The following is a 25,564-nucleotide window of genomic DNA, read 5'->3' on the forward strand; positions in this document are numbered from 1 at the left end:
AATTACAGATTATAATGACTTATACTTTCTTTTTGCGCATTGCATCGGGCCGCGTAAACATAAAACCATGTGTGCATTTGTGATTGGAGAAATGACAAACAAGCGCTACTCTACACTGCTCAAAACTAGTGTTTGAATCGTCAGTGGCAAATCCTTTAAATATGAAAACTTACTTACAGTCTGTGAGTCAGAACAGCCGGCATTGTAGTCTACTCTCCGAGGATCAGGAAACAGTTTTCCATAAAATGTGCTGCACACATCTGAATATTTGGGTTGAACTGTTCTGGAACAGTGTTGTAAATACAACTTAACCACTGATTTCTAGTCATGTCCTCTTTTGGAAGGCCAAACAAAGTAGTTTCTCTTTCACAATGAAACACACAGCATCACACACGGCGGGCTCGAGTGAGCGGAGGCCGGCGGTCTAGAGTGAGGCGATCCACAGCGCAAAGTTGATGTATTTCCTCAGTGACCAGCACGGATCAGCTCTAGGCATCACAAAGCGGATATTGTCCTCTTTTGGAAGGCCAAACAAAGTAGTTTCGCTTTCACAACGAAACACACAGCGCCTTCACGACATGGCGGCGGCAACAACAATACTACAGCGAGAATAAAAGTTACGCCTTCTTTCTTTGCGTGACCATTTGGGCGCGTTACGCAAATCTCCCCACATCGTGACATAGACATGTGGGGGCGTGTTAGAACGAGCCGTTTTAGGTAGGCGTGGTTGACTCTTAACTTTTATAAAGAATATCTCTTTGGATTTGAGACTTTAGTCATTGCAACTTTACAGATCTTCTTTATGCACTAAGAGCTTATAACACTTCAAAGAGAAAGACAAAATTGAAATCGCATCATATGACCCCTTTACAAAGGGACCCCCAATGTCATTACAAGGTAAAACACCTGTAATAATTTTGCATACATCTTAATCATGGTATGGTACTAGTTACTTTTTTCATGTTATGTTGCAATATATTGTATGTTTATAATGATACAGTAGGTTATGTATGTCTGTATGTCCTCCAGGAGATTCCAGAAATTCAAAAATGACTTGCACTGCCTGGTTAAATAAAGGCTAATAATAATAACAATATTTAAACTATGGTATAGGATGGTCACCATATACAGTACATACACAAACTACCATTTAAAAGTTAGGGGTTATTAAGTTTTTTGTTGTTGTTGTTTAAAGAAATTAATACTTTTATTCAGCACGGATGCATTAAATTGATAAAAAGTGACAAGAATTTTGCATTATAACAATACCAACAACAACAAATATTAGGCAGCATAACTGTTTTCAACATAGGTAATAACAAGAAGTGTTTCTTGAGGATCAAATCAGCATATTAAAATGATTTCTGAAGGATCATGAGACATTGAAGACTGGAGAAATAAATATAAATTAATATGAATATAAAATAAAATCACTTCCCTAAAAAATTTTGAGTTTAAGTTTAACTTCTGCATGTCAAAGGTAATTTCTTTACCTCCGCAACGCAATTACTACACAGGTGCAAAAAATCTGTCCTGTGATGCTTATAATTACTAAGAAGGCATTCTAACATCTTTATGTGTGCCATAAACGTCTTTATAATGTCCCTCCCACGTTTTAAACCCTCTCTACAGTAATAATCCACTGATGAAGATTTGATTCTGTGAGGCAATATGTGCTTGTCAGATATAAACAAAACAAACAGCTGCAGCACATCATCATCATCAAATCACAGGACAATCACGTTTATTGGCATTGTTAAGTGTTCAAGACTCTTGTAGCGCTTCAGCAGGTGCTTTTCTCATCGCCTCCCCGGGGAACTATACGGGAAGGGCCGGTAGCTAGCTAGAGACACGCAGAACCCCAGCACTTTGCTCTGTCAGCCGCGGTCTGGCTGACACGCCGCTCTCTGAATGAACACTGATGTCTATTATCCGCCTAGCGCCAGCAGATTATGAATAAGAAATAAAAGCTACCTCAGCTACAGCACTTCTGCATTAGTGACGGGTGGGCACCACGAGCGCACACACATCGGTACCTTCGTTCCAAGCCTCCAGAGCCCGACTGAGATGCCTTAATCTGAGAAACGAGCAGCTACACGGATTACCGTTTTATTGAAACAAATAAGTGTTTTAAAAACGGGCCGAAAGGCCTAGTTTCAATTTCAATAGCTCGTTTAACCCTTATCGTCCCGATTCCTCGGGGACCATTCTATGTTAATTGGATCTCCACTGCATTTGCATTGGGGGTGTTAACAAGCACAGTCTATGAATATTAATTACCCAGAAGTTTTTGTTCCTCTGAAAAAAAAAATACTTTTCTTGATACATATTAATTCTGTGAAGTTTTTTAAAGAGAAACACTCATTAAAATTGCACAAACCCCACGCTTAAACGTATCCCCATGATATTGTGGCATCTTTAACTTTATCCCTTATAAATTGGGTCATATTAGCTGAAACAAAAAGAAATTACCTCCACTTTATAGTCCTTTCATTTGCCTGTATGTAAACAAAACTAACATTTTGCCACACCTGCCAATAGCTGGTGACTTGTGAAAAATTTACCGGCCATCAAACTGTATGTACATTATTTCCTAAACCAAAAGGCAGAACAAATTGGGGAAGCACATTTAATTGCAATATTTATGTATTTATTTTATTTATTTATTTTTCACTAAATATCACTATAATACTCTTGAACTGTAAAGTATTTCATTGTAATTTTAGTTTATATAATAATAATACTGTTATTATTATTTAGTGCTGTCAAACGATTAATCATGATTAATCGCGATTAATCGCATCTAGAGATACACCGATTGCAATTTTCTTGGCCGATTCCGATTTCTGATTTTTTGGAAGTGTGACTTGCCGATACCGATTTTTGCCGATTCCGATTTTCTTTCTAAGAACTATAATTGACAGCATATACAAGCAAAAATCTATGCAAATTTCAATGCAAATTTTTTTTACATAATAAAATAAATTACTAAACATTACAATTCCCACAATTTGGACTAAGTTACAGATTTTCTCTCACTTAAACAACTCTCAAAAAATAAAGTGCTCTGTGGCAGGAAAGAGGAAGAAATATTTAACTTAAAATGAGTTGCTGTATGTAACAAAACAGATGTAATTTCCCACTATGTTTATAAATGGTCATTTTTCCCCTAAACTTATTAAATGTGTCATCTTTCACATCAAATTCTTACTTTGTTTCAATTAATTCAGTTAGAATAATAAGAAACTGTAGAGTTGTTACCATTCAAATAAAATTAGTATTAACAAACTCTATCTTTTCACTGCTGAGGAAACAGAAGCTGCATCTGAAGCGGCATTCGATGCATTTACACAGACAGTTTGATGAAGCTGAGGTGCCATAAATGCATTTGCACTGCAAAATTTCAAATGCATAAATAATTGTATAAGATTAATATTTTGCATATTTTTTAAACACAAATAAATGTTGAAAAAATGCAATGATACTTTTAAATATGACTAAACCACCAGTAGGTGGCGGCAAATGTCTGTTTTAATGAGTGAGTCATTTATTCATTCATTCAACCGTTTGATTCATTCAGAAACGAGGCAAGGGACTATCCTTATGAATGGGCCACTGAATCATTGACTCACTCGATTTGTTCAAAAACGTGGATTCACGAAACACCGCTGTGTGTTGCTCGGAGACACACAATCGCGATTAATCGGTTGACAGCACTACTATTATTTTATTAATTCATTTTGGTGGAAAACCACATAGAAAGTTTTAGAAATAGAAAGTGAAATTCTCTTTTGTTGACGACAGATTTATCAACCATGGTGATTACAAACTTGATAAGATGTTTAGTGCATGTTACATTTTCTTTGAGATACTAAGTACACTTATCATGAGTGGCTCATGTGAAAAGATCACAGTGCTGTGCTTCACTCTAAAACAGGCAGCACATCAGATTACATATTTATAAAATTTCAACGCAGTCGTTATGATTTGCTAATTGTGTAAAACCATACCACATTCCCAAGGCATTATTAGAATTAATAAAAACAGTTACCGGACAACAGGAGAGTAACACTCTTTCATATACTCACCAATGCTCATTTTTACTCACATTTGCCACTGGGCGATTGTTCATTTTAGGCTCTGTATATAAAAATTCAAATTCAATGACGATGCAACTTATGCAAGATCGTGTGAAAACGGGTATATGTGCATTAATATGTTTCAAAAGTATGAAATTACATCGTCATGCATTTCTTTTAAGGCAAGCACGCCGCAGTGATGTTTGATTGTTTGAAAAGCGTGAAGGATTACAGAGAGACAGAGGTTATTCTTTCATGAGAAAACTCAAGTGGCGCGTTAAGAAGAAATCCTCACTCGCTGCTTTCGGGACTCCAAATAAGCCATCTAATACTAAAACAACACGGATGCATTTCCCAGTGCAGCCACAGTCCGACAGCTGCTGGGAACACCTGCTCAGAGTGTAGAGTTCCCCTCTTTAAGGCACACACACACACACGCTGGCATCAAAGCCCATCCGGTCTCAGCAGACAATAAGAAGTGCTTCATACTCACTAATGGTACCAGCATAGCAAACACATATGTATGTATGCATACGAATTGACCCCCATTTTTAAGCAAGGGTATATGGGAAGTGGAACAATAGGATGCTCCTTTTTTATACACACGCAATGATGCAAAACCCACCCACTCACGCATATGGACTCACACATTTGCGCTCACTTTGGCAGCCTCTTCAAATGCATACACACATTCTCTCACTCCACTACTTGTCTCCATTGCTGACCATTTGACCTGATATCCATTAGTAAAACAGTTTCCAGCATGCACTCTAACGTAGAGGCTCTCAACAGCGGTTCGGCAGATCCGACTATCGCACGCCAGCGCGGAGAAGCCCCTCTCATCGCCTCGCTGTCAATCAAACCCTGTAAACAGGATGCAAACTACTTGTAGGTGCATTTTACCATGGGTGAACTGCGTGTCATCGCTGCGGAGGAGATCAGAGCATTGTGACGACGCAACTACTACCTGCTGATTCCAGACAGCCTGTTCTAAATATCACTCTTGTAAATGAGCGGAGTAAAGCATCAGGGGTATCGGGGGGTGAGAAGGGCACTGCCAGAGGGATATATTGCCTGCAACAATTAGTTACGATCCCGAAAAGCAATATGCTTCAATTGTAGCAGGCTTTGGAGAATCACGCACAGCGTGTTTCTGTTTTTTTCTTCTCTCTCCTTGCAAATAATTATTTCTCCTCTCTTCTACGTACAAGCACATTAATGTACAATTTCAATCTCCATCTGTACGATTATGAATCAGATCGGCCATCAATCGGCAGATCCAGCCGAGAGATTCGTCCCGTAATAAAACTGTCACCTGTTCCAGGATAAAGACAGATGTTGCCAGTTGGGTGATAACATAATTAAACCGTTCAACGAGGGATTCCATAAAATTATCAAAATTGAAGGAAGCACTAGCGTTTTACCAATAAAGCAATTTGGGGCAATATGTGGTGTCATAACACCAATCTCTTGCTCAGGATTTGCAATAAGTTGGAGGCTCTGCCTTTCTCTAGTGCAATCTGACAATATTAACAGTTTACAAGCAGATACCTTAAAGCGAAAAGAGAGTGAAAAAGAGCACAAATGTGGGTTTTCTTCTCTCATCTTTCCTCTGAGCAGGGTTGCAAAAATTCTGAATTTAAGAATTTGATTTATTTATTTTTTTTCCAATTCATTAGTTAGAATCTGAGGCTCACAGGATGCTAAACTGGCATGTTATTGTTAATGTTATTTAATGTTAATATCTACCATGTTATTTTATATATAAAATAATATAATATATACATAACAAATATTATAAATTTTTTAAAATAGTTTTAATATTTTATATATAAAACATAATATTATTTTATATATGTGGGTGTACTATTTTTAGATCTGATTTTTTAAAAATTAAATACTATTTTATAGGTTATATATATAAATATTACAACAAACAATTTTTTTTAATTATGGCATATTAAAGGGTATAAAATTATACACATATATCATATATATGCTGTATACACACCACATTATTTTCAGGTTTTCATTATTTTCATACAGTATTATTATTATATAACATAACATTTGAAAATTAAAATTATAATTACTAATACATTTCTATATTTATGCATATTGCATTTTTTTATGATCAGTTATATCACTTTCTTTGCATATCATTAAGTTTTAATTCTACTTCCTTAAATTTAATTTTGAAGTACAATACTGTACCACATTTGCCTCAATTCAATTCACATTGAAATTGAGTTTGATAGGCATTCTCAATTCAGTTCTAAATGATGCACAACCCTGCCTGTGAGCGAGGTGGCGTCACTCGTGGGTGTGCGTGCATGAGCATGTTTATGCATCTTCATCACAATACATGCTTTCTGCCACTCTTGAGTTGTTGTTTCTTACTCCGGTGGGCTCCAGGGTTTGCTACACGCTGCATAATGCAAGTACCTGTGCTTACTCAGACTGAAGACGTTACCTCATCGGCTCCTAAGCCTCCTCAGGGGTCAGAGTAAAACAGAAGTATATTAAAAAATTCATTGCTATTTGCTTAGCCTTATCTTTTGATTTGTAACAAAGCATGATTCTGTCTGAACAAACTGAGATGAGTTTGCCTTTCCATCAAAGAACAGCACTTACTCATGCTGTAACTTTTCTGTCTGGTTGTCTGTCTTTTCTGTGGTTTTGAGATGATGGTGGTATGCCTTTGAGTAAGGGTGCTCTCAAATGTGATTAAAAAAAGACTGCCATGAGACAGGGCATTAATATTTAAAATTTAAGGGCAGTATCAGCTGAGCAGGATTCCTGGCAGTCACTCTGCAAGTCTGAGTCAACTGCTGCTTGCTTAAACATGCAAGAGATTAAATATGCACCTACTTAATCGCTCATAACTCATCAGGAATCGTGCCATATTGAGGCTTAGATGCACAGAAATGAGAATGAAGAATGCGCAAGATGAAGAAAAAACGCAAACATACTACTCAATCGTTTTTTCAAGGCAGCAATGAGATAAATGGTGAGCAAATCGAAACTTTTGAAAAGAAAAGAGAAAGAGCCCAATAATCTCAACAATGTCTCAAACTGTGCTATGATTTGTCAAGACACCAAAGTCGAACTCAAATATGTCTCATCACATTTTTCCTTGATCAACTGAGCTACACACCCTCTTCGCTGTCAATCAAACCCTTCCGCAGTCCATAAACAGGATGTACAATAAATAGTTATAAAAAAGTTCTACATTTATTTCTGGTGTCATCGCTGCATGCAAGATCAGAAATTACATTTGCAACTATATTCAACAGCCTAATCCAAACTAATGCACAAAGGGGTATCAGAAGGCTCCCAGATGGATGATCCTAGAAACTGAGCTGGATCAGAAACTGACTGTGCTTCACACAGGTTGACTTCCTGTTACAGAAGCAGCAGAAAAAAGCTAAAAACACCAAAAAAAAGTTTTGCTCTTGCATAAAAGCAGGCTGGCTTTATTTACTTTAAATCTTTATCTCTCAAGATCATCTTCACTTCCTCATCAAAAGATGTTGCTGAAAACCACAACTTCTCTTTCTGCCTCGCTGAGTGCAAGACAAGACTCTGAGCGCTCTTTGAAGAGGCCAGAATAACAGCCTGTGATGGAACGCAATCAGTACGGGACTGACGGCATTCTCGCTTTAAGTTGCACTGAGAGTACCGTACATTGTGTGAGATCAGATATAGGCCAGTACGATTCCAGGTTTGGGCCACAAATGTGTTATATTTCGCGGGGAGCACATGAGAGATGAGCTATATCTGATCGCTGTGTTGGTTGTGTGGCCATGGAAGGATGTTTGTATTGTGAATGGGGAAATTCCTGTGGGTGCACTCGCTGCTGCAATGAGCGATGGCTGACATGCAAAAAAAAAAGTACATAAACATAACACATATATATTGTCATTCGTGTGACACCATACAAAAACACATTTAAACCAACTTTCTTTTTAAATATTAAATTATATTATGAAGATGTGTTTTTATTAGGACTGTCAATCAATTAAAAAACTTTTTTCTTTTTTCTTTTTATGTGTAACTTATTGTACTTACTGAACAAGTTAAATTAACAACCTTAGTTTTTACAGTTTCTTTTGATATTTGCCCTAAACCTCTTCTCCACTGCTTTTTCTTGGAACTGCATCCCAACTACATCATAAGGATGTTCGCAGACATGTTTTTTCCCTAATCTTGTCGACCACAGACAGATGAATTGCTCATTGGAGATGGCGCTTGTGCCATAATGGAAATCTTTTGCATAAATGCTGACAGGGGTGGTCTGTCCCTTTAATTTTGGTGAATTATATGCATAAACCATTTAAAGAGAAAACCTAAATTCTTTAGTACAAGGATGAAAGACGTTTGAGGTGGCTTTATTTGAATCTAAAGGCTCTATTCTATCTAGAGAACTCCCATTTAGGGACACATCTCTTTTATATAAGGTAATAGCACGGGGGATTTGACTTCCTAATGGAGATGTTTAAATGAAGCTTATGGTCTACTTCCCCCCCAAATCTGACTAGTTCGAGAAGATAAATTCCCCTGTCAAGGTCGAAATGATCAAACAGATTACTATTATTTTATCCCTCGTCTTTATTAATGAGCACTGTCTTTCACAGTTATGTCGACTAATCAGGATAGATGATATGTCAGCCTCCAGGTTTGTTGTTTTTCACGTATTTAAGGATTCGTAGGGGTTTATAAATTGAGAGATAATAAAACCGTACAGCTTGTCAGAGGAGAAACTGGGCTTTTGGAGGTTTAAAAAGGTCACGCTTTATGTACTATGTGCACAACACAACACAAGCCAAGAGACTGATCTGTTGTAAAAGCTGTCAGTTATCACATAACTGAATCCTTGTTCTTGGAAGAAAAAAAACAAAGAGCTGGTTTGTAATGATCAAAACTGATGAAAAAACAAACTTTAATTGATAAGCTATGACATCTGAACGGGTCACTGTGAACAGAGCTGTTTTTGACAAGGTAAAAAGGGTGTTTTTTTTACACTACCATTGGGAAATTTTAACCAAAGTATGTTATAGACTTTTCATTAAGGACCCTAAAGACTCATATTAACTTGTGGAAAATGGGCATCCCATGACCCCTTTAAATGGAAACTATGCTCCACACAGAAAAACTAGCTTTTAATGGTAGTTTTAAGCTGCACTATTCTGAAAAAGCTGTTAAAATAGTTGCTGTTAGTCACCATAAACAAGCATGAAAAAAGCAAAAGATGGTTCCTTCACTCACCATAGTCATAATAAAACTATGAAGTAATGTTAAATACTACTCTTTTTTTGTTAGAGTGTCAAGTGCACATCCCTGATTCGGTCAACCGCTCTGGCGTTCAGCCTCTCTCTATCTCCTCTCCCTTCTTTCTCTCTCCATTTCCTTGCATTCATCAGAGTCATAACCCTGTTGTCTCAGTCGAGTGAATCAGATTGAGCCCCTGGCACAGAATGAAGGCAAAGTCAACAGGAATTAAGTTTCAGTGCAACTGTTTACTCAACTGTGGCCTGCAGTTATTGAAATCTTATCCATGGTTTTGTGTGACGACTGCGGTAATGTATTCAGTATGCTTGTGATTTTCGAACTGACAACATCACGCTAAGTCCGAGAAGCACACGACAGACTGAAGCAATTCAGAGGAAGGCGAAAGCGAGAGTCAATCACAGATGCTTCAGATTATTGATTGACGGCGATATACTCTAGTTACAGATTGATCTCAAGCAGACTGAAGGGAAAATCAAGATGTCAAATGGGTTTTATTCCTATACGTAATCTAAAATAATCATCCTAATTCACAACCAACATCTTAGCAAATTAAACACAATACAAAATCAATATCCCTTTTATGAAATAAGACCAAAACAAATCAGTTTTGGGTCATTCTCTGTTTTCAAACTAGAACTGTCCCGTTTGCCGTTAAAACCAAGGCATTGCGCTCTTCAGTTCCACGACAGCCGTGTTACTTCGACAGACAGCTACTTCAGAGGCTCCCCATCCCCACCAAACAACCCTTGACAACATCTCCCATCATGCCGTGGGGTGCAGATAACACACGACTGGCTGATCTTTTCAATGCTGGCCCGCTCAACACGCTGTCGTGTGGGCAAACGCAACACTCAGACAGACAGAAAGAGCTCGTCTGTTTATTTCAGTGTGAGTGAGGATGTTTTGGGCACTCTTGGTATATAATAAAAACAGCTGCAACACTCCACGCTCCAATGCTTTGAAAGGAAGCTCTCTGAAATCTCGACCTGAGTGTTAGGGGTTTACAATGCGACAGGTGAAATCTGTGGCGTCCGGAAGGATGCAGCACATACACGACTGTCCATAAATTCCATTGCACCTATGCATTTGTCCATTGCAACAAGCCTGATAAATATTTCACCTGAATGCAGATGCTGTGGAGTTACCGGGATAAACACATTGGCAACCAAAAACACAATCACAGAAAGAGCACTTAGTGCGTTTAAAAATTCAAACCGCTCTCAATATACATAAATAATCATAATAATGTGTTTATGTACTCTGGTTGAAGGGGGTGCAATGATTAAATATTTACAAGCACTTAAAGAGGGGAGAGAAGGATGCTGTTGACATGCGTTAATAACAGACAGGTGCAAGAAAGAAAGAAAGAAAGAAAGAAACATGGGTATACAAGAACAAACGAATAGAGAACTAAGAATTGAATTAAGAAAAAAAGGAAGAAATGAAAGAAGGAAGAGAGGAACAAAATAATGAACAAATGATCAAAAGATGGAAGGAATGAATAAAAAAAGGAAAAGGAAAAAGGGAGAGGAAGGAAAGAATGAAAGAATGAACAAAAACAATGTAAAGAGTTAATAGAAAGAAAGAAAGAAAGAAAGAAAGAGAAAGAAAGAAAGAAAGGACAAGGATTGAATGATGAAATGAAAGGAGGAAGGGAGAAACAAAATAAACAACTGATCAAAAGGACATCAAAAAAGGAAGAGGAAGAAAGTAATGAATGAACGAAAGAATGAGCATTAGAGCAAAAGCAAGTAAGAGTAAAGAAAAAAGAGCAAATGAAAAAAGGATGCAGAAAACTAACAAATAAACAATGAATAGAAAGAAAATGAAAGAAAAAAGGACATAAATGATGAATAAAAAGAAAATAAGCAATGAAAGAAGGAACACAGAAACTAATGAATGAACAAATGATGAAAAAAGAAAGAATGAATGAAGAAATTAATGAAGGATAAAAAGAAAAGAAATAAAAATAGGAAGGAACAAACAAACTAATAAATGAACAAAAGATGAAAGTAGCAAACGAGAAAAGAAATTGAGAGGATGGAAGGAATAAAGGAAAAGAAAAAAAGGAACAAGGAAAGAAAGAAAGAATGAACGAACAAACGAATGATGGAAGAACTGAGTGAAAAGAAAGAAAGACCTGCTGCTGCTGGAAGTTGACGAGGTCAGACACTGTGATGTCAGAGGAAAGAGTGGCGCTCTTGGATCGAACTTCTCTGTGTCCCTCCACACTAGGTGCGGCGCTGTTCTGATTGGCCGTTCCGTTTGTCGCCTCTGTCCCCGACTCTTGCATCATGACTTAAAAACCTGCAGCAGAAACACAAAACAAGTGTCAAAAATCATATTTAAAACAATTTCACGCAAAAGTCAGTTTCCTTTGGTGCTGCTCAATTTCACTTTTCCCATCTTTCCTCATCTATGCTGCTTTGTTTGCAAGCACGACTCTAGTTTAATAATAATAAACTGAAAATATGACAAAGCTTTTTTTTTATACTTTTGTTTCTTGTATCTTTCATCACATCACAGGCTGAAAAGATGCAAGCTTAAAATAAGTTATTTGTCTTTTTCCGTTTGTCTTTCTTCTTTATGCTGGGCCTGAAAGAATGAAGAAACAGCTAAGAGCGAATGGGATGGGAACCCAACCTCGGTCACGTCTCAGCAGAGAGGCCCAAGAAATCACACTGGCTCACAAACAAAACTTGTTCAAGTGGAATGGGTATATTTACTTGCATTGCTCCCAGAAGAACCTCAGCCCGATGGCTTTTTAATGGGAAACAGGGCAGGGGAGTCGGTCGGATTACAAATCGTCCAATTCAAAACTTCTCGGCAAACGTTTGCATCCTGGGTGTTGAGTTAACGCCACGGTCCTGGGCCCGCACACAAATAAACAAACCTGAAAATATTCCGATGGACTTCCAAAGTATTTCCAATAATACATTACACTTTAACGATGCCTATTGAGACACACAAAAAGGCTTTTTGTTCTTCCAAACGCTTCCCAACTAACTGCGTTATACTCTCAAAAGTCTAGTTTTCTCCTTCAACACACTGATTTATCCACATCGTCCCAAGACAGACACTTAGATTTATATCTTTTGCATTCATCCCTCGTTGGCGTGGAGTGCCTCGTAGCCCCGTTTCAGACCATCTTAATGAAGCTGACCAAGCCGGGCAGAAGTAAATTAACTTGGCTTATTAATTATTGATATGAGGCAGAATGAATGCCCTTAAAGCAGTGGGTGCTAATCACATAGGCAGGTGAAAATTGAAAAGAATTCAGATTTATAATGCTGCCTCCTCTCAGACAGTAATAAGGCGCGTGATAATTGTTCAGCCAGGTTTGCAGGGGAGAGGCGATTGCAGACGCAGATGAACACTTTGGGCATTGACCCATTTGGACCACTGGCGGGCTGCGTCTCTTCTATTGTGTTTTTGATAAAGCAGATGCACTGTAAACAATAAGACACACCAGCTACTAGACAGAAAATAAATATATACACATACAATTTTAATTTGTATATGTGTATATATAAATATATATTTTTAATAATAATAATTTATATATATATATATATATATACAGTGGGTACGGAAAGTATTCAGACCCCTCTAAATTTTTCACTCTTTGTTATATTGCAGCCAATATTATAAAAATAAATAATATTTTTAATAAATGTAAAAATAAACTGTAAAAATATAATTATAGAGAATTATCAATTTTACTTTCATATTTATTTTAAGTTTTTATATTTAATATATTTTTTAATTTAGTTACATTTGTACAGACATTTACACATGTACAAGTGCACATGTAAAAGTGATTAATCAGAAATACTGAACTGCACTTTAAATCTGAACTACATCAACAACTTTACTTCTGTATGTTTTTGTTTTTTGGACAAATAAACAAATTCAGTAGCAGTTACCGATAATGCACTTTTTACATATAATAAATGAAAAGAGTAGTAAAAAAATCCTGAAATTCACAATTTAAAAAAAAACTTGATATTTCCAGGTTTTTCATGACTGTGGGAACCCTGAACCCCTTTCATCCCATATTTTATTTTTATCTCCAAAAACACCCTGAATACACTACATAACCTATTTGTGTAACTAAACTACTCCATACTCAAAATCATCCTTTCAATTAGAGACAAATGGACCAAGTACCCAGTACTCCCACAAACAAGCTGTGGCTTGTTTAGCAAGCTTTTCTCTCTTTCTGTCTCTTTTAGGTTTTACTGTCTCATTTGTTCTCTCTCCTTTTTTCATTGTGTTCCATAAAAGAGGGTGATAATGGCTATTATGCATGCACTGTCATTCCGTACTAAATTTTCATAATTATAAAGGAAGGGCGTAAATTTGCGAATGCGTGGCATCTCTAAAAGTAATCATGAGAATGAGCCGGGGGGCTATTTTAATGTATGCAAAACTAGTGACCCACAATAAAGACATGAGGCTGCAACGAATGCAAAGTAATGCACGCGCGCCTGCATCCACGTCTGAAGAGGGCCAGCTAAAATTAACACCCAATTAATTTCGGAATTGACAAACAAATGAAACCCATAAATCTACTTTCTCATTAAATTTCGCCATGGAATAATTCAAAAGCTGCAATATCGCGACCAAAAAAAGGATGAAAGAAAATGCCTGTTATCCATCACAAATATCAAATAGATGGAAGAAAAAAATAACCTGGTGGAAGGGCATTAATAATGTCAATGGCTTTATGAATTAAGCTATTGTTTTAGTGTCTTATTATTATGATTCCAGCTTTGGATTTCTCCTCGCTTTGATAACAAAGGTGCAGCTGTGATTTTCTGTCGTCGCATTTTGGATGCAATATAAACATGAATAACAGACAAACGCATATAAAACCAGCAAGGGTTCACGAGAAACAGATTTGTTTGTTTACAGTGTTTATCGTGGCTTTAAATAAAAAGAAAACAAAGACTTAAGAAAAAAACTTCAATATAATGGAAATTCCCTGAGATTAAGCCCCCGCCGCCAGGCACCTACCAAACAAACCTCTATCATCAGATGTCTGCGCCTTTTCCGCACAAAACACTTGCTTGCTATACACAACAAGTGTTTGGAACAAACAACGGATAATACAACAAGGTCAGAATATGTGTATGTTGACGTTTTGCTTGGTTCATCTGATATTGCGAGCACACGCACCCCACCTGGCCTACATAAAAGCATGAGCAAATACAGAAAATCAAGAGCGTTCTCCCTTATTTATTGTTTCCCTGGATTTGACTGTGTTTATGGAGAGAGTGTGTTTGTGTGTGCCATGCACCAGTCCGGAAAGCAGACTCCATCAGTGTTAAAAAGATGCTGTCATTCCGGTAAGTTCTGAAAGCCCACCTGCTCTTACAAGCCTGTGTTCTCACACCACCCCTGTTTACACAAGCACACAACAAAAGCACAACATTCTTATGCTCCAGATAAGTAGACACAATAAGGACGACAAAACCCCGTGATCACACTGTTGTTAGGTTCAGCCTTGTTGCTTGTCTAGACAACACAACGATCTGTACAACTGAAAAGGTGTGAGAGCATCTTGAGGTTTTCCTTTTATGCTTTTCCCCCAAGGATTCCTGATGAGTAACGCAGACAGCTGTATTTTGGCTAGGGATTGTGGTGTGAGCAAAATCACCTTATGATCTTACATCACGGTACATTACGAGACATTTTTATATTACAGTAAAAGTGTATATGGCGATATAATTTGCTTTGTATGAAATTCAACCCCAAAATAACTTGGAACTTGTACACTGTCCAAATTGTAAAATTATTTACATCATATTAAAGCACCAAGATTTACCGATATATAAATTCTGGCCTATACATATAGGCTGATAATTCTTACACACACACACACACACATACATACATACATACATATATATATATATATATGCACTGAACAAAATTATAAACGCAACACTTTTGTTTTTGCCCCCATTTTTCATGAGCTGAACTCAAAGATCTAAGACTTTTTCTATGTACACAAAAGGTATATTTCTCTCAAATATTGTTCACAAATCTGTCTAAATCTGTTAGTGAGCACTTCTTCTTTGCCGAGATAATCCATCCACCTCACAGGTGTGGCATATTAAGATGCTGATTAGACAGCATGATTATTGCACAGGTGTGCCTTAGGCTGGCGACAATAAAAGGCCACTCTAAAATGTGCAGTTTTACTGTATTGGGGGGTCCGAAAACCAGTCTCAGGTTGGTGTGACCACCATTTGCCTTTTTTGCACTTGCCACCATTTGCACTTGCCTCACGCAGTGCAACACATCTCCTTCGCATAGAGTTGATCAGGTTGTTGATTGTGGCCTGTGGAATGTTGGTCCACTCCTCTTCAATGGCTGTGCGAAGTAGCTGGATATTGGCAGAAACTGGAACACGTTGTCGTATACGCCGATCCAGAGCATCCCAAACATGCTCAATGGGTGACATGTCCGGTGAGTATGCTGGCCATGCAAGAACTGGGATGTTTTCAGCTTCCAGGAATTGTGTACAGATCCTTGCAACATGGGGTTGTGCACTATCATGCTGCAACATGAGATGATGGTCGTGGATGAATGGCACAACAATGGGCCTCAGGATCTCGTCACGGTATCTCTGTGCATTCAAAATGCCATCAATAAAATGCACCTGTGTTCGTTGTCCATAACATACACCTGCCCATACGATAACCCCACCGCCACCATGGGCCACTCGATCCACAACGTTGACATCAGCAAACCGCTCACCCACACGACGCCATACACGCTGTCTGCCATCTGCCCTGTACAGTGAAAACCGGGATTCATCCGTGAAGAGAACACCTCTCTAAAGTGCCAGACGCCATCGAATGTGAGCATTTTCCCACTCAAGTTCGTTACGACAACGAACTGCAGTCAGGTCGAGACCCCGATGAGGACGACGAGCATGCAGATGAGCTTCCCTGAGACGGTTTCTGACAGTTTGTGCAGAAATTCTTTGGTTATGCAAACCGATTGTTGCAGCAGCTGTCCAGATGGCTGGTCTCAGACGATCTTGGAGGTGAAGATGCTGGATGTGGAGGTCCTGGGCTGGTGTAGTTACATGTGGTCTGCGGTTGTGAGGCCGGTTGGATGTACTGCCAAATTCTCTGAAATGCCTTTGCATACGGCTTATGGTAGAGAAATTAACATTCAATTCACGGGCAACAGCTCTGGTTGACATTCCTGCAGTCAGCATGCCAATTGCACGCTCCCTCAAAACTTGCGACATCTGTGGCATTGTGCTGTGTGATAAAACTGCACATTTTAGAGTGGCCTTTTATTGTGGCCAGCGTAAGGCACACCTGTGCAATAATCATGCTGTCTAATCAGCATCTTGATATGCCACACCTGTGAGGTGGATGGATTGTCTCGGCAAAGGAGAAGTGCTCACTAAAACAAAACAAAATAAAAAATGCTAAGTGAATTTAGGCATCACAACATTATAATATACAATATTAAAAACAGATAGTCATTATGAGATTTGATTAAAAAACGTATAAACCCAAATGTAAAATTATTCACATCATATGAGTGTACTGAGATGTACTGATATAAAAAATTCTGGTCGATAGTGCTAATTATTTTCATGCTATTGTCAAGAACCGATAAATGGACAATATAAAAATTCTACTCTACTTGGTTAAAAAAAAAAAAAATCATTTTGAGATAGTACGTTAGTTTACATCTAACAGTGTTTTTTTAATTATTCGATTTTTTAATTTGTAAATTAAGCATTAGAGCATTAGATGACGGCAAAGGCAAACTCAATGTAAAAAAATAAACAAATAAGCATGTACAATTTACTGAGAAAAACGCATAAATAAACCCCAAAGTGTAATGCAAGTTCACTCAAATTGACAGAGATCAAACCTGGATGCTAATCCTCCTCAAAAGTCTGTCTGTTACATATCTAAGCCAGATATCATGCAACATGTTACCTTCGGTGTGGGTCTTCCACCCCAAGGCACAACTTTGCATCATTCACACGTGTCGGCACAATCAGGGCTAGTGACTCGCCCTCATGGAAAAGAATTGCTCGTCGCCCTCTCAAAAGAGGAAATGACAGCAGCGGTGACATTCTGCCAAAAGGAGATCTCACTGTGAGACCAAACAGCCCCTCTAATCTCGACGGGCCTCTCCAGGCCAGAAACATATCTCGACACTACTGTGGCAACATTCTGAGAACAAAACCCCAGCACGTTTGGACAGACGGGTTTTGTCTTTTCTTTTGTGTTTTCTTGAGTTTGCTTCCAGACCTTGTAGGGCTGATGCCGGTCCGGCAGCTCATACAAACAAAGCTCGCTATTTGTTTAATAACTGATTGCTGCCATGACTACGGTAAACAAGGGGGGAACAGGGCCTTTTCTTTCTGTTTATGAACAAACACATCTTCTCGCAAAGAGCAATTTAACATTAACCAGGTGGAATTATCAACAGATCCCATAGGTTACCCAGAGGGCGAGCTGAAATGTAAACACACTTCAGAGAAAGACAGCGAGCGATGGGACGAAAAGAATGGAAGAAGGCGGGCAAGCATGTATGGACAGCAAGGTCAATGCAAATGCAGCCCGTCTTGAATAAACAGTTGGAGGAGAATCTCAAGACAAACAAACAGTCATTTTCCTGACATTTAAAGAAGCATTAGGACGGCTGGGCTACAGCTGCTAACGGCCAACGTGAATGCGAAATAGATGGGGAAGGGGGGTGTTGCTCAACAGGCTGGATCTCACGGACCTCACGTTCCTCCTATATGTCCGGCTCGGTCTGCGGAACAAACAGACACGCAGCATCATCCTTATTGCCTCTGTGAAAACAGCAGCAAGCAACTTGTAAAACCTGTTAAACATTACCACAGTCAATTACTCAGTAACTAGTCCTTGGAAAATATCAATTATGGCTGTGGGTTCTTGTATATTTACAATGACAAAGCGTCGAGTTTGATTGTACTGTAAACATTCACAATGGTATTGACTAAGGCAGTAAAAAAAACAAGTATTTGATAGGTGGTGTATACATAAACAACTATTCTCTTAAAGGGATAGTTCACCAAAAAAAGGTGTTATCGTTTACTCACCCTCATGTTATTGCAAATGTATGCTTTCAGAAGAATTGGAATATAGTTGTATGGACCACTTTTATGGTGCTTTTTGTCCTTTTTGGGGCATTTGGCTGCATAAATGTATTTCCTTGAAAAGAGAAGCTTGGACATTCTTCATAATATCTACCATAATATATAATATTGAAAATTATATATAAATGTTTGGTGTCAGTAAGTTTTTTTAATAACTTTTTTTTTAGCAAGGATGAATTAAATCGATCAAAGGTAACAGTAAAGACTTCAACACTGATACAAATTCTGTTCTTTGAACACAAAAATATTATGTTTACAACATTAATAATAAGATGAAATGTTTCTTGAGCATCAAATCAGCATAGTATCAGTAATGGCTTTGCAAAAACTTTGCAATCACAGGAAAAATCTACATTTTAAAACAAATCAAAATAGAAAACAGTTGTTTTAAATTGTATTACTATTTCAGAATATTAATGTTTTTACTTTATAGGTAAATGCAGACTTGTTCAGCTTCTTTCAGAAACATAAAAAAACCTGTACAGCCCCCACAACGTCCGTGTGTATACTTCATTATTAACTCATCAAGCGTCATTAGGGTGAGCAGATAAGTAGAATTTTCTTTTGTGTGTCAAGTCCCGAAACTAAAGTATTGAAAACGTCCTTTTTAATCTTTCCTAACAGCGTAGTGTTTTGATTTTTCAACTTCCTGTCTTCTCAGTCCAACCGTTCTCACATTCATTTCATTTAACTCTCCAAATCGATTTACTACCGCTCTGAAGAGCTACAAAACCAAGTGATACAGGGGTCTAAACATATTTATTACACATCGAGAGGAACGTAATAAGATCCTTATGCATGAAATCCAGATTGAAACATATCACCAGACCATAACCGCTAACCGATGCTGGCGCTCTGTAATGTTGCGCACAATGATTCAAATAAATATGAACCCATTATCACACTACAAGCTAGAGAAATGTACAAGAAATGAACAATCAGGATGCCGTCAACCGGAAGACAACTCCAGCGGAGAGGCTAAATAGATGTATAATTTCAAAAGGTACACAAAACAGTTTGCCTCCTCCGAATGAATTTACGACAAAGTCTGTGCGCCGTTTAAAGCCCTGCTGTGCAAAGACTATGATGGAACGCACAAAAGTAAGGCAGGCCATGGTATTTTTAGTGAAACAGCCAAGAGAGACCAAAGTAAATAAGAAAAAGTCTAATGAGTTTTAATGCAGCCACTACCAGGATAGAAAGGCCAATTTTGGGATGTGGAACTACAGTCATGAGTGGTTTACGGCAAACTCCTGAGCTACTCTCCTTCAAGCGACATTGAAGGATTCGTTCACAGACAGCTTGTGATGATTAGCGCACAAGCACGGCAGCGAAGAGTCGGTAACCGTGAGCTGGGTCTCACCGTGAGGCATCGAGACGTGGGGAAGGAGGCCTTCACTCAAAAGGCCCCACAGCACAATGGACAAATTAGAACAGTCAAACACCCGCACGCACACTGCAAAGAAAACAAGGCATTCAATCTCCCGCATCCTCTGGGACTGGCCAAAGTGCATATTGTTTTAATATTATTTAAAAGTGTGTCATATATTTTTAATCATTGTTACTCGAAATTCGTGCAAGGAGCGCTCCCGTGGGTGGAGAGAATGCGGACTTTTGCGCAGAGGAAATGTGTCAAACGCGTATTTGTGGGACGGGGAGTTTAGCCTCCATGAACTTTGTCTAATTAATATTTCCAGTCTAAACCATGAGAGGGCCTGTATTATTAGAAACATTATCTTGGGGGTAAATTACCCAGTTGCACTGCCATAGTGTCAATTGGCATTAATGGAAAAAGGCAACAACATAACTACAGCAACTTGGATACTCAATGCACGATTTACAGGCCCAAAAGCATAACAACATCATACTGCTTGTTAAAAATGACTGTAAAGATACAAATACAAATATATGTGATTGAAAAGCATCAATTAAATACTTGATGGCACTAAGATTACTAAAAACATGGTGGTAGATTTAAAAAAAGTAAATTTAATATGAAAAGACTATGTAAAATATATGTTAAAATTTAAAAAGTATGTACAAATCTGAATTCATTAATGTTTTTCTTAAAAAGAAAACTACCATATTGTAATTCCCATCACATTTCAATTTTTGTGTTGTGTTTACCAGCATTCTGTGTTGGAAATGATGATAGTTAGCATTATATAAATCAAAAGAATTTATTAATATTTTCACAATTTGTGCATAATTTGACAAAATTACAAAATTTACTTTGGACTGGGACAGAGTACAAAAAAATTTATATAAAAAGCATTTGGAAAGCAACAAAAAAAATTAAATAAAAAAATAACAATGATAAGGCATAGATATAAGTTTCTAAGATAGTTTTAAAGTGACCTTCTTATAAAAATCAACCCTTGGGACATAAAAGTGCCTGTTGTAGAAACACTCAAACATAAGGAAAGCAAAAAAATTAATTATCAACTGTGATTGTGCAAATAAGAGCTCAGGTCTCTGTTGCTGTTTGTGAAGTTTTTACATGAGAAATTATTATCAAAATCTCTAATAACAACCATAACTGCCTTCTGATTTGTCAATACATGACAAGAAAATGTTAACACAATCACTCTATAAACACACTTTTTTAAACGCTTACAGCATTGATTACAAAATACACAATAGGTCACGCTGATCGACATTCGTTTGGCTTTATCAGGCATAAACATGCTGTAGATCTCAGTGATTTTCCGAGCTTGCATGCACAAAACCTAATTTCTGCACAAAAACATTTGACGTCACAGCTCATGTCTGTGAACAAAAGCAAAAACCATAGGGGAACCCCGAAAGACTACTTTGCAACATTTAGAAATCACATGGCCTTTGTATAGTTTTATACAACAAAGATTCCTCACCGCAATCAACCACAACATCGCTTGGTATAGTTTCCATCCTGCATACTTAGCCAATATCGAGAAAGGGATATTGCACAGCTGTAAGGTGCTGGTGCCAAATTGTAGTTATGCTCAAAAGCGAAATATCTTTCTGAATGTTTACTACAAAATGCGTGTTGCAAAATGAGCGGACATATGGCATCCGTTCTGCCATGCTGATGTCAGGCACCAGGTTTGTGCTTAAGAGGCATAAACATTTTAAAATACTGAACGGGTTAAAAAGAAAGGGTTGAGTCCCCTGTCTTCCATTAAGCAGTTAAACCAAAGGTAAAGGGCATGCTGGGGGTAAATGGCAGAAGACCTTGCGTGAAACCGACGAGCGCTTTAATGGAATCGGCTTTTTAACAACTCTTTTTTTTGTGTGTGTTAAATACAGTCCGTGTCTGGGAGATGCGTCCCACCCATAAAGCAAGCGCAATGACAACGTACAGTGGGCACTAACGCAAGGACATAGTTCATCATGCCATTTTCTGCAATTCCCAGCTGATTAGGGTCATTATGTTGGAACCCTGATTTATGCTGTCATTTCCTCTCACCCTATCCTGCATCAGTGAATCTTAATGAATTGGTAAATAAGGGTGAGGATTACACTCTGCGACACCGAAACATTCCTCACCCTCCACGCCACCAGATTTATGGAGCCAATTAGGGACTAACGGAGAAAATTGGCTGGCAGGAAAATAATATTCTTTATGGTACAAAATGGAAAAGCATTCGCGCTGAAGGGCAATTGTATTGTCAGCATTAAGTCCATAAAATATCCCCTCCACCCAGTGAAAGAGAGAGAGACAGACTTTTTTTTGGCAATCATTCTAAAATTACAAAAAGAAATCACATTCAGAAAAGAAGATTTTTCTGAGAGGAAAAGTGTTTTATTTATCACTTCCCAATAAGGCTACTTACCAGACTCCAAATTATTAAGCTCTAAAATATAAATTGTACTGACCAGCAAAAACAAGCTAAATATGTTTAGTCTTCGTAAAATGTTTCTACCTTCAATTCTAACACTCACGCAATCTTCAACAAAAAAATAAATAAATATATATATATATATATAAAACATAAAACATAAATAACAGAAAATCAATTATGAGAATTAAGACGGTGACACTGTAGGATTTACTGCGAGTGCATTAAGGAACCGTCGACATAAACGTGATAGGGTAAAAAGCGATTTAATAAACACGTGCACCCTGCTCGTCCCGTGACCATGAATCATGCACCGGCACACAAATCGCCCTTTAAACCAATCAGTCTACTCCATGATCAAAACAACAGCGCCTGCTGCGGAACGGCTAACCGACATTGTGCTTCAGTTCTTTAATGTTTTTTTTTCCTGAGCTGACAAAAAGTGGAAATACAAAAAGATGGCCAAGAGAAAAAGAATATGAGGCGGGGGGGAAAAAACGCAAGTATCTGCGAAAAAAAGCCTGAAGTGAGACCCACCTCTTCCTATTAATGGCAGCATCTTAGAGGCACACTCAGTGTGCTAACGAGCCCCCTTTATGTATTACATATTGTGACTAGACTCGGAGCGTAACAGCGGCTCTCCACATCAAACACGCAAAGGCCTGTTATTAGATGGAGGGCTGGGAGAAAGGCTGTGTGAAAAGAAGTGGAAAATTAAAGTTGAAGCCAAGCAGGAAAGGCCTTAATTTACTGGCATGTACAGTATGCAAATGAGATTACTCTCTGCTTAACTGCATCATTTATGTCCATAATAACGGCATCATCATTATGGGACTCAAATTAAATTACAGCGTAATTAGCATATCAAAGTGATTGGTTAAAGTTTAAAACAAATAACCAATTTTCACTAATGAAAAGCTGTAATCGGTGCTCATGTAACTCGGAATGAAAACAGCCAAAACAAATATGTGTTTTCGAGTGGCGGGAAGCTGGGGGGAGGGCTTTTGTCTCGCTCAAACATGATGAGGGAGGGGCTTACGTGGGCTGGATATTTCTTACCTGGTGGACTTCACACCCTCAGGTTCCATTTCCTAGAGATGCTCTGATCAAAGGTACCATTTCCTACACTTGCCACTTTGGAGCTCATCAAAAAAAATACAAAATCACTTCACCGCTAATCCGATGGGTGGGAGAAAAAGTGAAAGAAATATGTGAGAGAGATGGGGGTGGGATGACATCTGAGGGCTTATAAACTTACATATGAAAGAGGAAGGAAAACACCTCCACTTTCCAGCCGAATTATCATGAATAATGACATTTGACTATTGCCGTTTACCGAAAGCAACTGCACCAGAAATGACAGCATTGCAACCCAAATCATCCCACAAAAAAACCCTCAAACCCGGACTCGATTGATCACAAAAACACAGTTTGTGTCATGCTTTCCCCTTTTTTTTGATCCGTAGCTTTAAGACTTTCATGTCGCCACATTATTGATCTCATTCCAAATTTATGACGCACTTCTCCTTCTCCTGGAGCAAAATCTGAGGTCTTAACTCTCAGACATAAGTCAATCTCTCCTCACCAACCCCCCAGGACTTGGTCTCGATTGACTTCGCCAAACCGCACCAACAAACGAATCAGAGCCTGTGCACATTACTCTTGAAAATTTAAAGAAGTGCTATTTTATTTTATTCATTGAGGAATCCATTATAGGCCGTATTGCTAAGAAGTATGTAAATGACGTGCCTTTCAAGGTAGAGTCGGGGCAAAATCCTCTCCATCAACTAATGATACCGCTCATTACATGCAGAACAGAGTGGAATGAAAGTGCTCCTGTCTGCGGCAGCGTCTTCCCTGTGTAAATCCCTATGAAATGCTAATATCTCACTTCTAATTAAAGGATACTAAGTCCAAATGTACCTACGCGCCAGTAACATAAATTTGATTAATGTTTTTAATGTTGCAGCCGTGCATAGGCTTCATTCCATTAATTCATATTTAATACCACGGCATTACACACTTCCACAATACAGAAACATGCTGACAATTTCCTGATTAACAAATATCAAGCATTCTTCTCTTTTTTGCTTTCATTGCCCTTTTTATTTCTTTCTTTTCTTCTTTTTTTCGATCACTTGTGGCCCACGATTACAAACAGATGCTCATTGTGAGCAGAAGCATCATTATGGGGTTGTGAAACTATAGTTTTTTGCAGGTGCACGAGCGCCTGGCCACACAGACGTTTGCACAGACTCGTGCGCACATGAGGTGCTAAAACTATCTATCAGAAAAAACAACAACACAGAGTAAATCGGTATGGCCTCTCTGAGCCTGTACACATTTACTGTATTTACACATGTCTGTATGTAAACGTGGGCAGAATTCTACGAATTCGACCTTGAAGTCTGTAAACAACAACCACACAAAGTTCATTAAGAGAAGGTTAAAAACAATGCTGTTCCCTTTTGCCTGAAAGACAAAGCTGGCTTTGTGCATTGCTTTTTCTAAAGCACAAAATGCAAGGAAAATTGATCACAACCGTTGAATTAAAAAGCCTACCTAATGGTTAGTATGAAATACGGCCTAATTAGGGCTTTGGTTTTATAGCGGCTGTTAACGTAGTTATCACTTACAACATTGTAATGTCAAAATCAATACGGATTACTTATGTCCTATCCGCCTCCATTCCACGAGGTGACAATAGTTTATCTGTCTTTGCACTTATTAGGCAGGATTGAGCCAGACAGCGTTTGGAATAAAGAACCAAAACTCAATCTATGTGTCCCTGCTCATATGGTATTACTCACACAACCAAACCTAATCAAAGCAATTTATTTCAGCCTGAAAGTAGCAAAACACTTCACAGCAAAATATAGTCACTGATTTCACGACTCATTTGTGGAACATGAAGAGAGAAAGGCAGCTGTTTGAGTAAATCTCATCGTTTAGTGAAAACTGTCAAAAATAAATAAATAAACAAAATCCTCAAAAATAAAAAATTATAATATTGTATAATGTTACAACATATTATAATTTGCTTAAAGAAAATCAAATCTGTTTTTGGACCACTAACAAATTTATATTTATATTTTCATGGCAATTAAACACCTTTCTTTACCAATTCTCATAAATAAATAAATAAATAAATAAATGTGAAAGACAGACAGAGATAGACAAAAACAGAGACCTATGGAGAG

The 25,564-nt window shown here is 38.0% G+C and overlaps 1 protein-coding gene across 1 annotated transcript in view; it reads right to left on the bottom strand.

Annotated features, from left to right (window-relative positions):
- LOC107584474 (forkhead box protein P1-B) overlaps nt 1–25,564 on the bottom strand; it is a 166,138-nt gene that overhangs the window by 83,470 nt on the left and 57,104 nt on the right. Inside the window, exon 6 of the mRNA XM_016271111.1 lies at nt 11,512–11,678. Within this exon, the coding sequence (XP_016126597.1) occupies nt 11,512–11,667 (156 nt within the window). The 5' untranslated portion in view covers nt 11,668–11,678. The remainder of the gene's footprint in view (nt 1–11,511; nt 11,679–25,564) is intronic.

The sequence above is a fragment of the Sinocyclocheilus grahami genome, unplaced genomic scaffold (genome assembly GCF_001515645.1).
Source record: "Sinocyclocheilus grahami isolate Dianchi unplaced genomic scaffold, SAMN03320097.WGS_v1.1 scaffold60.1, whole genome shotgun sequence".
Classification (NCBI taxonomy): domain Eukaryota; kingdom Metazoa; phylum Chordata; class Actinopteri; order Cypriniformes; family Cyprinidae; genus Sinocyclocheilus; species Sinocyclocheilus grahami.